The 16,122-nt window shown below is 34.5% G+C and overlaps 1 protein-coding gene across 1 annotated transcript in view; it reads left to right on the forward strand.

The window, feature by feature from the left end:
• Positions 1–16,122, forward strand: part of hpse2 (heparanase 2) — a 306,556-nt gene that overhangs the window by 130,270 nt on the left and 160,164 nt on the right. Inside the window, exons 4-5 of the mRNA XM_028795686.2 lie at positions 5,614–5,787; positions 6,109–6,280. Coding sequence (XP_028651519.1) covers positions 5,614–5,787; positions 6,109–6,280 — 346 coding nt within the window. The remainder of the gene's footprint in view (positions 1–5,613; positions 5,788–6,108; positions 6,281–16,122) is intronic.

Consider the following 16,122-nt stretch of genomic DNA (forward strand, 5'->3'; position numbering starts at 1 on the left):
TGAATTGTCTGTATCCAGACCTTACATTCTCAGTCAAATCTTTTATGATCCTATCAGTTCTCTTCAAAATTAAATTCTGTTTTAGCCTTTTGACAAGCAACATAATGCAGAAAAAAACAACATAATACAGTACTTTGAGTATTTATTGACAGGAGGTGAGAATAAAGTGTAACACATTTTTTAACTCTACTTTTTCTTTTTTAGCTTATAGTAGTAAACTTTCTTCAGCTGTAATACTCATGATAAATTAGTTTCCTATTTAGGGATGCTACAGTCCCCTTTAGCTTTCCTTAAAGTAACCTAGCCTTCGGAGCATGGTAGAAAGTTAAGTATACAAAGATAGACTAATACACTCAAAAGGAAGTATTTGGATCTCAACATACAACAAATTACCAAATATGACATGGAAAATCATTTTTGAAATCTTTAATGAAAATATTTAAAAATCATCACCTACACAACTAGTGGAAAGTGACAAGTCATTGAATAATTGAGTGTGTGTGCTGCAATGCTACAATCTTACAATATTAAAAGAGTCAATAATAGACAATCTAAAGAAGAAAAACATTAGCTATAGTTAAAAATGTGATAATCCAGTCTATTACAGTTATAAAACAGAAAAAGCTTGCAATAGAAAGATTAAAAAGTACATATGAAAAAATCTATAAAATAATTATGTATTATTATAAATTCAAATTTTTGTATAACCACTTTGCTAAAATTTTATTTTAAATTACTCCTTGATAAGACTTCAATATCCTAAACATATGGATTACATTTTCTTATATTAAAAAGCAATGTTTCATTTTAAAAAGATTTAAATTAAAAAGTACAGCATGTATCATGGATTAATGCAATTACATTTTCATGTCAGTTTCTCCCTTCAGTTGTACTATCTATCCATCTTTTGATCTATCAACCACTCAATAGCCAATTTAATTTGTGATTTGTTGTGGAATTATTTATTTCAGTAAAGACTAATGTACTGTTTGCATTAATTACATTGTTCTTTTTTACATTGTTAGGACTGTATAGTATTTCTATGAACCACATACAAAACATTTAGTTATTGTCAACCCTAACTTGTCAATATGAGACAAGTGACCTTCTGTTGTTTATAATTAACTTAAAGATTTAACAGCAAAACATATTTGTATTTTTCCACTTGTTACTTTGCGGTAGGTACAGTGGTACAGTTCTAAGTGGTGCTGGCTCACAGCAACACTGTTCTGGGTTTGAATTTCATTCCAGACATTGTCTGTACAGAGTTTGGATATTTCTCTTTAGGGTTTTTATTTTTGGTACTCTGGTTTTCCACTCAAATCCTAGAGTTGTTATTTTATGACCATTCTAGCAGCATTTTATTATAAATGTACAGTAACTTATGTTACTTTTGAGCAAAGAAGGATAACCTTATTTAAACTGTCATCATTATATCTTATTTTGTTTAAGAAATTAAACTGTGTTATTTTATAATTAAATGGTTTGATGATTGCAAATAGACATGAGGAGGACTAAACTACAAATGAGAAAGTAACCTGTCAGACTGTACTCACTTTCAAGGATTACTGCACTTATGTCTAAAGGTGCATAGGGTTCCACAGTTATCGCAAGAATGAATTAACTTAATCTGTTTACTATCAGTGTTTATAGTACAATTCTGTCAGCATTTACACTATACCTATGTACCTGTCCTCTGTGTTGTTCATTTTATCCTTAATTTCATACTTGTATGATTGCCTGAATGGAGTAATTTTGTAGTGCAAACCTGAATAAACCAGAGAGAGTGGTGAGTAGCATTTCTAAGGGAATTTGCAAGGCAGAAGTCAGCGCATAAACATAAGTGCATGCTAAATCTCTAAGCAATGAAAGGGATTGACTAGATATCGTAATCTTTAACAGGCACTAATGAAAACACAGAAAAAACCTAATCAATAAAATTGCTTTAAAAAATAGTATTATTTGGCTGACAAGCCTTTTCTTTGTAAACAAAGTGGAGATGGTAATGTAAACATGTCTTGGCCTTTTATAACTAACATAAATGAGATGTCAGCTGGCTTAATTGAGATGTGCGTACATGAAGCAACCACATGCATGCATGAATGGACCCTAACATGCAGCATCAATGGAAACCAAAAGAAAATTTTGATGTCACCAACAAAAGAGTAAATAATAATAGAAATAAAACCTTTAATCCATGACTCATAAAAGTTTAATGTCGGTCTTTACAACGTGATAGAAATTTACACAAGATATTAATAAGCAACTCTTTGTTTCTGTTTCTGAAAGAACTATGAATAATTTAAAACAAATGAGACACATAACAGCAGTTTTGTCAATGTGAGTGAAATTACAAATAACATATATAAGGACAGGCTGTCAGTTCTGCAATCCAAATTTAAGGAGTAAAGTACAAAGCTGAATAGCCAAACTGACAAGATTGTCATATCTGAAATGTTGCCTTTGCTATGAGAGAGTCCAGGTAGGATTGAGGACATTAGAAATTTTAGCATGTGGCTTGACTGCTGGAGATAGAGGGCCAAAGATTTATGGGACATTGGGACTCCATATGGAAGAGATTTGACTTGTCCTGCTATGATCCAGAGGGGCAGCAATGTACTGGGGAGACATATGAATGGGTTGGTTTAGGAATGTTAAATCTTAGGATTGGGGAGAGCAGAAACTTTAGGACAGGCTGGGCTTTGAACTTCAAAGATCAGGACAGGCAGTAGAATAAATTCAAATTTACAAGGTAACTTTGAAAGGTCCAGTCCACTGTTAGACGGTAAAAAACTAAAGTTAGTATTACATTAAGAAATGGTTGCTTGACTGCTAGGAGTATTAAGAATAAAATATGCTGGTTGTTGCTTAAATATAGCATTACATAATTATGTTATAATAACACTAATACTGTAACATAACAAATAGTGTATATATGTACTTATGTATGTATAAACAAATTCTTACAAATATGTACTGTGCTTGTTGTATGCTATATATGTTTTTGTGTGTGTCTTTTGTTGGTAATGTATTATTCAAGTAAGAATCTCATCTTTTTATGTACATATGACAATAAACCTGACTTGACTAGACTTGATAGCAAAAATCTGGCTAGGTAATAGAGATGAGGATGAATATAATATAAACAGGTACACATTATTCAGGAAAGATTGGCAAACCCAAAAAAGTGAGGGAGTTGCCATTTATGCATTGTTTATACAATTTGAATGTTTTTATATTTAGATAATGAGGCATATCTTAGTGTTGATTCAAGCAGAAAGCATGGGGGATAAAGATCTTATATGAGGAGTGTGCTATAAATATTAAGACAATAGTTTCAATATGCATCTTTTAATGATGTTAAAAGAAAAAAGTCCAGTGGGCAATATTGTAGTCATGGGGACTTTAATTATCAACACATTAACTAGGCTAGCCTTACAAAAACTGGAGCATAAGAACAGGTATCTTTTGATATAATCAATTAACGTTTTTTAATACTGTATGTTAAAGCACCAATTTCTAGACTTAATATATTGTAATAATCAGGACAGCACACAGGATAGATGTGATTAAACCATTAACATCTAGTGATATAATACATTTTACTGTGTTTTGGCATAGTGCTTATGCAGATACTAAAACTATTGAGTTTAATTTTAGCAGAGAAAATTTTGAGCAGATGTGGCAAAGCTTAAATAAGATAAAGTGGGATAAGGTTTAAAGCAAGGAGATAGTTGAGGAGATCTGCTCCAGGCTTAAAAGTGTTTTACATAAAACTCAGGACAAGTTTATATCAAAATTTAGAAAGAGCGGGGAATTAGGAAAACTCCACAGTGGACAAATTAAGAGCTTAAAAGTGATTTGCAAAGGGAAAAATGCTAAATAAGGCATATAGTGTAAAACAAATAACTCCTGTGTTAACCATAGGGCTTATTGCAGCATGAGAGCAATGCTTATGAAAGATAATATGAACTAACTAAAATGCAGTTAGAGATAAATATTGCAGATAAAGTGAAAGAAAACCCAAAGAGATTCTTAGTAATAAAGAAAAGGGTCATGGTGGAAGAGTTATATTAGGAGCAGTAAAATACACAAACAATGAATTAGTGAATACTTTTAATTTACATTTTTCTGATGCTTACATGTAAGCCAATAGCCTTCCAACACCTACAGGAACTACTAAAGGAGGTACATTATAATTTGCTTTTTTTTTCAGAAATCTAAATTTCTAAGCAGTGGAGAGTAGCAAATATTATCCCATTATATAAAAAATGTGATTGGGCTGTTCCACATACTGTAACTATAAGCTAGTAAGTTTAATATGTATCATGTTTAAACTAAGCAATTATTAAGGACAAACTCAAGCATCGCATCAAGAAAATGTGTATTAACAAATAGTCATGTGTTCAGATGGAGAAGATTATGCTTCACTAATATTGTTACATGCAGGAAGTAAAAATGTTATATCACAGCGCACAATGAGAGGTATGAAACTTGACGTTGCACCTCATAGGTAGGACCTAAGAACCCAAGTGAAGTTGACACTAGCTGTATCATGACAGTGTAAACAAGCATCAAAATGGCTAACAGGATGTTAAGTTACAGTATATAACATAACATTTACAGTACAAGTCAACGCAGGATATGCCTGAGCTACATAACGTACTAGTGAAGCTTCAGCTGCAGTGCTACAGTATGTAAAGTTTTGGTTTCTATATTACAAGAAAGATAGAGAGGTACTAGAGAAAGTTCAGAGAATATTGACTAGGCTGATTTTGGGATGTAGAGGTATGAGCTATGAGGAAAGATTGGAGGAGATGAACCATTTTAGTTTAAGCAATAAAGGTTAACAGGTGACACAATTGAAGTGTTTTAAATTATGAAGGGAGTTAATACAGTGTATTATTGGTGTTATTTAAAACCAAATTTTTCAACAGCAACACAGTTAACAACAAATATTAGAAAGTGCTTCTTCCCAGACAGATCACAGAGACAGAACAATTTACAAAAGATTGTGGAAGAAAATAGGACTTTAGGACCTTCAAATCTTGGCTCAATGTTATTTTTATAGAATCTATATGATTAGGATTTGCAGACTTCTTTAGCTGAATGGCTTGTTCTCCTCAAAATTGTTCTAATTTAACTTCTATATGCTATGCATGGAATTAAATCCCTTATTTGGCCTTCTTTCACCTTTTACTTCATACAGTGTGCTAATTCAATTTCGCTAGTTTTATCTTTCATTGAAGAATAAGCTATATTGCTTTTTTAGGATCTTTTCAAGAGCATCAGTTACAACCAATGAGAACACAAAATGCACATTCAAGCTCTATATGAAAAACAACCAGACTGGAATCAAAACAGAGGCTCATGAGCTGTCACACAGAATGTTATATGTTGTGTGACCATGCCTCCCAGACTTTTTCATTTTAAGCTAAAAAAGCATATTCTTCTCCTTCAGGTACTTTTTGAATGCCGAAGTTAAATCTCACCTTCCCATTTATCATTTACATGTACACAAAGTAGAATACTCCTATTTTAACAATATTTGTAAATTAAATGGATTATTTGTGAGCAAGTGCAAATTTACAACTGCAGTTCGCTTTCTCCCAGCCAGGTCTCTAGATAAACTGTACAACTTTGCAGACTGTGCTGGCCTACACTTGGTTTTTGGTCTCAATGCCCTCCATCGGAACCCAGATAACTCATGGAATGGCTCCAGTGCTCTCAGTCTTCTCAAATACAGTGCTGGCAAGAAGTATAACATCTCCTGGGAACTGGGCAATGGTGAGTGTCAGTTGCAGAGTGAATAAGGTAATATTTATCGGTGTGAAGATTTGAGATTCAAAGGACTACACCATAATGAACATTTTAAGAGACATAAAAGAAAGTAATTTTTGCTGTTAGCAAATGTGATTCTATTTATGTAAAATATTAACAGAATAACTGGTGTCTATAAGTCCTAAATTGTCTTCTTGGTGTTGTCTGATGTAAATGCTAACATAGTCTCCTTCCAAACTCCTTGTGAGTTATTACTTCAAGTTTTTTTGTTAAATGCCTTTTGCTGCTTTTATCATAGTAAATGTATTAATGTTCATCTACTTACAGAGCCAAACAGCTATCGTGCAATGGTAGGCCGCACACTGAATGGCAGTCAGCTGGCTCAAGACTACCTGAAGCTGCGAACACAGCTACAGTCGGTACGCTATTACAACCGCGCCAATCTCTACGGCCCCAACATCGGTCGGCCGCGCAAGAATGCTGTCCTGCTCTTAGACGGGTGAGAAGCTTGTTTGGAGAGTAGTATGTGGGCAATGCTGCAATAGAAAGATTGAATTTAGTGAACGTTTTTGCAGCAGAGAACCTCACACTTAAAGTAAATGCGATATGAATTTGTGAATTAGAGCTATGGAGGTTGGGAACATGTACTCCCCACTATATAAAGTCAACCCCCCAATTTTTAAGGTACTTCACTGATTCAAAAATGACTGCTCATTTGTGTTCATAGTGAATTATTTACATCTTTTTGCTGAAGTAAAAAATCTTATCTCACTACATTTCTGCCAGTTATTCTTCATAATTTACTGTAATATGTAATTCTTGCCAAACTGAAAATTCTGTGTTTCTTGTGGTAGAAGAACATCCGCTGTTTAATGTGTCAGATATACAGAGATGAAGAATTTATAGTGAACCACTTCAAAAATGTCATATGTTTAGATAGAGAAGATTAAACAATATGACATAATTGTGGCATGTACAGTACAAAAAAAAAGAACAGGTATATATATGTGCTGCTCTCTGCAGTGTTTTTCCACTTATTGCTACAATCAATTTCTGTTTAATTCCATTTTACTTAACTAAAGTCACAGGAATAAAAAGAACTAAATTATATGTTTCCTTCTGTTAATGGAAAGCAAAACATCTAGGTAATGGGTGACAGCTCATTTTTAGCTCTTCTTTCTTGTTAGTGTTCACTTGTCCCTCTGTCCTTGTTTGGTACTTCCAAAAAAGAAAAACAAGCATTGGTAACAGAAATAGAAAGTAGTTAAAGGGAAAGAGGCAGTCTTCATTTACCCAGACGCTGGTAACCAGCGAGCTGTCTTCTACTTTATGTACAAGCATAGACTTTACAGTCTTTTTTTGCTGAAGCAACTCCTAAGTTTCAGTTACATTCAGCAAGACCATTCCACCAATGGCCTTGATAAGCCAATTCCAAAATTCATTCATCTCATTCCTGTCCATCCCCATGCAGTTCAAATTGCTGTTCTGCCATCTAGCCACCAACACTTTTGGCCATATTACTGTGTGGTGTTCTCAGAACTGATCCATCTGCACTTCTGAGTTCCAATGTTTCTTTGTTCAATTGTGCAGATGCTGTGCTTAAAAATGATTAGCTTGGCATTCTTGTAATTGAAAGTTGGAATTATTTTTTTCATAATCATGGTGTACATTCATTTGCCCCATACTTGTGAAGTATTATTTATAAATTGAAAAAGTGTGTTTCCTCCAGTGGCATACAATAACAATCTATGGGACACCACAGTAAAAATGAAACAAAAGCCTTAAAACTTACTGAATACAGTACATCCGTTTTGCAACTAAGAACATTCCTGAGTATTCATGTCTCAAGGTTGCACACATATCAAAAAAAGTACATATATATGTTGATGTCACAAAATTTTTGTGACATTACAATATTTTTAAAGAAACCACACTGTCCTCTGCACTTCATTCTCTTTCTGTTAAAACAGCAACCTTTCATCGCTATTAGGGATAGTTTCTTGTAGATTGTTTCATAAATAGTAAAGTTACATTCATACTTAGATAAAGATTTGGATATTAAGGCTACACATTTTTCAGATGAAATTTGAATTTTCTAAGGAGCTAGACAAATAAGCTCTCATTTTATACCATAAATAGTATGGTTATGAAAAGAAGGAAATGGTTAGCTCTACTGCAGAACTTTATCTACTTTTTCCGAAAGTTTCATAATTCTAAGCACTTCGTTACTTCATTTCATTAATAAGTGAGTGTTTCCCGAAACCCGTCATACCTAAAGTAGTGCTTAATCTCATTTGGAAATTAACAAGTTAACCAAACCACTTGTTAATTTTTGCTTCCTCCTCTTCTAGTTGTTTCAACTCCTTTTTTGTGAACTTCTTTTGCCTACTGCGGTTTGCTGTTGTTCTTTTTTCCAAGAAAGTCACATCACATTTTGAGCCCATTTATAGATTTTCAACTAGTAGGGTAAATTAATTTTTCCTTTTAGTTGAAAGTTTAATTTATTTATTTTGTGCTTTTTTGTGTATTTTTATTGATTTTATTATTACATGGATTTATTTTTTATATTTGCAGATGTCTGATGTGACAATATTAGATATATTTAAACACTGAAATACAGTACATGGGAACGATGTTCCTGTTGTCAACATTGTGTTTTTTGGATGTGGACGCTAGGGTGGGGCCAACAAGGAAGCAATTTAAATTTGTTTTGTTAAATTTCAGATAACAAAGAGCTTTGGAAAATAATCACAAAACTCACTTGGTCTTTTTGTCATTTGTTATCTTGGGTTAATTTCCTGCACATTACACTACTAACACAGGTGTCTAAGGGACATCTTAAAGAGTTCAGCTTTCTTTTTAAATTTTTGAAATGGCTCTATGATATGTCTATTTACAGTTAGGTCCATAAATATTTGGACAGAGACAACTTTTTTTCTAATTTTGGTTCTGTACATTACCATAATGAATTTTAAATTAAACAACTCAGATGCAGTTGAAGTGCAGCCTTTCAGCTTTAATTCAGTGGGGTGAACAAAACGATTGCATAAAAATGTGAGGCAACTAAAGCATTTTTTAACACAATCCCTTCATTTCAGGGGCTCAAAAGTAATTGGACAATTGACTCAAAGGCTATTTCATGGGCAGGTGTGGGCAAGTCCGTCGTTATGTCATTATCAATTAAGCAGATAAAAGGCCTGGAGTTGATTTGAGGTGTGGTGCTTGCATGTGGAAGATTTTGCTGTGAACAGACAACATGCGGTCAAAGGAGCTCTCCATGCAGGTGAAAGAAGCCTTCCTTAAGCTGCGAAAACAGAAAAAACCCATCCGAGAAATTGCTACAATATTACGAGTGGCAAAATCTACAATTTGGTACATCCTGAGAAAGAAAGCAAGCACTGGTGAACTCAGCAACGCAAAAAGACCTGGACGTCCACAGAAGACAACAGTGGTGGATGATCGCAGAATCATTTCCATGGTGAAGAGAAACCCCTTCACAACAGCCAACCAAGTGAACAACACTCTCCAGGGGGTAGGTGTATCGATATCCAAGTCTACCATAAAGAGAAGACTGCATGAAAGTAAATACAGAGGGTGCACTGCAAGGTGCAAGCCACTCAAAAGCCTCAAGAATAGAAAGGCTAGATTGGACTTTGCTAAAGAACATCTAAAAAAGCCAGCACAGTTCTGGAAAAACATTCTTTGGACAGATGAAACCAAGATCAACCTCTACCAGAATGATGGAAAGAAAAAAGTATGGAGAAGGCATGGAACAGCTCATTATCCAAAACATACCACATCATCTGTAAAACACGGTGGAGGCAGTGTGATGACTTGGGCGTGCATGGCTGCCAGTGGCACTGGGACACAAGTGTTTATTGATGATGTGACACAGGACAGAACCAGCCGAATGAATTCTGAGGTGTTCAGAGATATACTGTCTGCTCAAATCCAGCTAAATGCAGTCAAATTGATTGGGCAGCGTTTCATGATACAGATGGACAATGACCCAAAACATACAGCCAAAGCAACCCAGGAGTTTATCAAAGCAAAGAAGTGGAAAATTCTTGAATGGCCAAGTCAGTCACCTGATCTTAACCCAACTGAGCATGCGTTTCACTTGTTGAAGACTAAACTTCAGACAGAAAGGCCCACAAACAAACAGCAACTGAAAGCCGCTGCAGTAAAGGCCTGGCAGAGCATTAAAAAGGAGAAAACCTAGCATCTGGTGATGTCCATGAGTTCAAGACTTCAGGCTGTCATTGCCAGCAAAGGGTTTTCAACCAAGTATTACAAATGAACATTTTATTTCCAGTTATTTAATTTGTCCAATTACTTTTGAGCCCCTGAAAAGAAGGGATTGTGTTAAAAAAATGCTTTAGTGGCCTCACATTTTTGTTCAGCCCACTGAATTAAAGCTGAAAGTCTGCTCTTCAACTGTGTCTGAGTTGTTTCATTTAAAATTCATTGTGGTAATGTACAGAACCAAAATTAGAAAAAAGTTGTCTCTGTCCTAATATTTATGGACCTAACTGTAAATTACCAAATTTAGCTAAGTAAACATTGGAACTTTAGGACAATCTAGAAGAGAACAGGTCATACAGCCCAACAAAGCTTGCCAGTTTTATCCACTTAATTCTTCTAAAAAAATATCAAGTCTAGTTTTAAAAGTCGTACTGTCCACCACTCTACTTGGTAGCTTATTCTAAGTGTCTGTGGTTCTCTGTGTAAAGAAAAACTTCCTAATGTTTGTACAAAATTTACCCTTAACAAGTTTCCAACTATGTCTCCGTGATCTTGATGAACTAATTTTAAAATAACAGTCTTGATCCACTGTACTTATTTCCTTCATAAGTTTAAACACTTTAAGCATGTCTCCTCGCAATCTTCTTTTGCTTAAAGTGAAAAGGCTCGGCTCTTTCAGTCTTTCTTCAGATTCATCCCCTGTAGCTCTGGAATGAGCCTAGTCACTTTTCTATGGATTTTTTTCTGGTGCTGCTATGTCCTTTTTGTAGCCTGGAGACCAAAACTGTACTCGGTAGTCTAGATCAGGCCCATCATCGGGGCATTATAAAGCATGACCATATCCTTCTTGGAATTCTACTCTACACATCATGCTGTATACTGTAACCTAACATTCTGTCAACTTTCTTAATGGCTTCTGAGCACTGTCTTGCAGATGAGAGTGTAGAATCCACTACAACTCCTAAATCCTTCTAATAATGTGTACTTTCAATTTTCAGACCTCCCATTGTGTATTCAAACCTAAATGTAATACTTTACGTTTTTCTATCTATCTATCTATCTATCTATCTATCTATCTATCTATCTATCTATCTATCTATCTATCTATCTATCTATCTACAATACTGACATTAAATTTCATCTGCCACAAATCTGCCCAAGCCTATATATGCTGTTCATGTCCCTCTGTAATGATTCAGCTGATTCCAGATTATCTGCCAATCCACCTGTCTTGATATTATCTGCAAATTTAACCAGCTTGTTACTTATATTCCTATGCAAATTGTATATATATATATATACTGTATATATATATATATATATATATATATATATATATATATATATATATATATATATATATATATATAATGAAAAATAGCATCCAATTACAAACACCCTGGACTCCCAATTCTTTTAGTCTGATGATCAACCTTTTATGTAGCACTTTATTAAATGCTTTCTGAAAGTCAAGATAAATAGTATTACATACTCCACTTTGATCATATCCTTTTGTTGCTTCTTAATAGAATTCCATCATGTTGGTAAAATATGACCTCTCTTTTCTGAATCCTTATGTCTACCTACCACCTCAGAATCTTCAGAAATGCCGTCCAGCTCCTCAAAGACCTAAAAGCAGTCTGACACTCTCAGTTCTAGGATTGATGCCCCCGGAAAGTGTGCACCCTTTACCTTATTCCTTTTGACCATGACCCCCTCTCAGTCCTCAGCCTCCCAGTAATCGTTTCTTAAACTGCACAATCCTGACAAGCTAGATTACAGCTGTGTATGTCTGATGTGTTTTGGGTCCGAAAAATAAAATGAATTGTCTGCTGCCTTTTATGATTTAAAACATGTTGAATGAAATTAAATCAATATATAAATTAGATCAATTCTATTTTGCAGTGTAGAACAAAAAACTAACCGGTGCCGCTGTTTCAATTTTATTTTAGACAATTTTTTTATTAAATTTAATTTTTTTATTTATGAATTCCATATTTGATGGGCTTATTATTTAAGACGTTTTAGACATTAATAGAACAACACTGATATCTTTGAGGATGGTGAATTTGATCACTTACATGTCAGAAAGAGAATTCAAGTTTACATCTTTGTACTAAATATTCAACCACTGATGTCTTGGCTACCCTATATAGACAGTCTCAAAATGTATTTTATTTTGCACCATTTATGCATTTAAATTGATAAAATAAGTACAACAAGGGGATGTTGCTTTATGTTTGTTCATCTTTTCTTTGGACCCTTGTATATTCTTATCTTTTCCTTATATTATTCATGATCATCCTTCATTCAAGCAGCTGTTGCCAAAACTGCTGCAGCTTATAGTACATCATATGGACAAGGTTTGAGAATCATTCAGGTGTTTGTACTGTATATCAGTCATCGCTTGATTTTACTTATTTTTGGCATTTGGTAGATGCTTACTATCACTTTCAAACTTTCCTGTTAATCAAATTAAATTACGTTTAGGATTCTAAACTGGTAAAAACCCATCTTAGCCAATTCTTGGCTTCACCTTGTGCACTGGTGTACTATTAACATTTGTTTATACTTTTGTCAATTTTGGGTTTTTTAATCATGAGAATTCCATTTCTGTTATTATTCTCATGCATTGCTTTGTAATTTAAATGTTAGTTTTCAATAACATCTTAGGTTTCTTTTTTTATGCTACACTATTTTGAAGGTCAAATGACCGTAATTGTTACAGTGAGAACATAATCGTAGGTCTAATATAAATATGGTAGCATTTGTACTTTATGTGATCCCTAGGTGGATAAACAAAATGATCTTGATAGCAATAGTTAGCTTATTTCCAAGTATGCCGTAGTGTTAGGATTTTGTGTTTTGGTTACAACCCTCTTCTGAATCTGACTTTCAATTTTTGTTTATTCCTATGATTCCAGTTTCTCATTTTAGTTTTGTCTTCTCTGGTATTCTGACCCTGGCTTATTATTTTGATTATGATTTATCATTAATCAGTCATTTCCTGGTTATTTTGTGCTCACAATAATCCACTGCACTCAGTGCGTCACAACAACTGATTTGAATTTTCCATTTTTTCTGCATATGCATGAAACTCACAACCAAAGTCATCCTAAAATACAACTGTCATGGTTTTGGGGTTTTGCATACTATAGAATGCATTTTATGCATATTATATGTTTTTGAATTTGTTGTACAAAATATTTTAAGGTTATGTTTTTGATTTATCCATTCCACTAATCTGTGTATTATTTTTTAACTGAGATCATTGCAATTTGGTGTTTTTAGAGCAGTGATCATGAGTGATGTCACAGACCAATCCTTTTCAAGTTTGCAGCATGCTACTCAGGCTGGCCAAGTTTGTGGATAAAACTGAAAATCTTTGTGCCCAGTAGGTGGAATAATCTCTCTCTAGGAAGTTAGGATTTTTGTTGAGTTTTATTATTTTTTATGAACAAATCTTATTGACCTTGTGGCTTTAGACCTGTGTTCCTTTCCTGATTTATGAGTTTTCTCCTTTCATCTCCTAGTCATTCCCATTTTTGTCTTTTGATCTGCCACTTTAATCTTGGTGGCGCAGTGGTAGCATTGCTGCCTCGCAGTAAGGAGTCCTGGGTTTGCTTCCTGTGTCCTCCCTGCGTGGAGTTTGCATGTTCTCCCTGTGTCTGCGTGGGTTTCCTCCGGGTGCTCCGGTTTCCTCCCACAGTCCAAAGACATGCAGGTTAGGTGCATTGGCGATCCTAAATTGTCCCTAGTGTGTGCTTAGTGTGTGGGTGTGTGTGTGCATGTGCCCTGTGGTGGGCTTGCGCCCTGCCTGGGGATTGGCTCCAGCAGACCCCCGTGACCCTGTGTTCGGATATAGCGGGTTGGACGATGACTGACTGACTGACTAACTTTAATCTTAGGAGAACAATCGGACTGTGAAGAGCCCGACATAGATGCCAGTTTTTATACGTGTATATTGTTGTTTTGTGTCAAAGCTTGTAATGTGAAGTAGACAAATGAGATGAAAGAATACAGCCTGATGGTGTAGAAAGAAGATGTAGAAAGAAGGTCAGACTGAAAGACAGAAATATCCCATTGAATTGCCTAATCAGTAAAAAATAGAAGATGCCTTCAAGTAAAAACTGAAATGGAATGAGTGATGATTAGTGAACAGCCATCACTTAAAAATGACTTACCTGCACATCATGAGAATAAGTCAGCTTTAAAAAAAAAGCTCTAATTTCCCTCAGAAATAAAACAATGGTCTGAAAAGTAGCTCTACAGATCTAAATCTTAAATTAACTGGTTAGTATACAGTATATTCAGTTTTCTCAATTCATATTATAGTTTTATTTAGGTGCATTGTGAAAGCAATTAAATAACATTCACAAACCAGCCTAATCTAGTTCAATGTTAATGGTGTTTAGAAAGTATTACAGCTTGAAGTTTTTATTTTGAAAAACTAAAATACTAAATACAGTACATGTATTTGACATATTTTTTTCCTTTTTGCCTGTTTAGAAATTTTAGAATACGTCAAATAGATTCCTTTAATTTCTTGTAATGCACAAAAAAGACATAAAAAAAACAAATTTGAACGCCAGTAAGGAAAGGCTGAAATATAACAACAGTTTTTAAGTACTACATGTTCCCATTTTGTTTTTCTTATAGATGGCCGTTTTGGGTAGCCTTTGTGCATGACTGCCATCCCACTGCTACCATGTGACAACCAGAAGTGGTGGCATGTGTGTCACTGTTATAACTGAATACAGATTTCTGTTTGTCCAAGATTCAGTGGTGGTGATAGTTAAACTGCCAAACATCTATTAATTTAGAAACTTTGGCATGTCTCCTCTGTATTTATTTTGGTTAGCATTTTCAAAAGCTAGCTAATAATTTTAATAACCAACAACAGCAAATAGATAGACTAAAAGAAACACCTCCTCAGGAAAGCAATAACTGTTATAAGCAGCCAGGTAATCTTCATGCCTCACACATCTCTGAGGATTTGAAAAAATGGCCAGTGTTTCTTTTTTTTTTTTTTTAATTTTATTTATTAATTTTATTGTAATCATTCCATACAAATAGATCAATTTATAACAAAAAAAAAAATTGAAGACAAATCAAACCCCACCCCTGAGAAGGAGAGCTTAGCCAAAGGAGAATTGCTTAGGGCTTTTTAATAAGGCAACAATAAACAAAAGAAAGGAAGAAATACAGTATTTATAGGTAAATAAAAAATGGAGAAGGAAAATAAATGCGGTAATAGTTATTTCTCTTATTCTAAAATAATATTGATTAGATCCTGCCAGGTTTTGAAAAAATTCTGTACAGATCCTCTAACTGAGAATTTGATTTTTTCCAATTATATAATATAAATATAAAACATAGGTTTCCCACTGACTTATCAGAGGAGAGTTAGGATTCTTCCAATTTAACAAAATAAGTCTGCGTGCCAAAAGTGTAGTGAATGCAATCACCGTTTGCTTGTCCTTCTCAACTTCAAGTCCGTCTGGAAGAACACCGAACACAGCTGTTAGTGGGTTAGGAGGGATTGTGACCCCAAGGCTGTCTGAAAGGCACTTAAAAATTTTGGTCCAAAATGATGTTAGTTTGGTGCAGGCCCAAAACATGTGACCCAGTGAGGCAGGAGCTTGGTTGCAGCGTTGGATCTTGCCCTGGAAACATTTTGGACAGTTTTAAGCGAGACAGATGTGCTCGATATATAATTTTTAGTTGAATAATTCTATGCTTTGCGCATATGGAGCTCGAGTGAATTCTCTGCTTTGCTACCTTCCACTCCTTTTCTGATATATTGATTAAGAGATCTTCTTCCCAATGTACTCTTGGGTCTTTGAAAGGTAGGGACTCTAATAAGATTTTATATAATGCGGAAATTCCTCGAAATTGAGCAGTATTTTTTCCAGCATGGTGGAGGGTACGAGGTGAGGAAAATCGGGCAGTTTTCTGTTTAACAAAATTTCTAATTTCTAAATTTGTAATCTGAAGATAGTGAAAGAAATGTGTAGCTGGGAGGTTGAATTTGTAACGTAATTGTTCAAAAGATGCAAATATGTTGTCTATACTGTATATAGATCTCTGAGCATT

The sequence above is a fragment of the Erpetoichthys calabaricus genome, chromosome 2 (assembly GCF_900747795.2).
Source record: "Erpetoichthys calabaricus chromosome 2, fErpCal1.3, whole genome shotgun sequence".
Classification (NCBI taxonomy): Eukaryota; Metazoa; Chordata; class Cladistia; order Polypteriformes; family Polypteridae; genus Erpetoichthys; species Erpetoichthys calabaricus.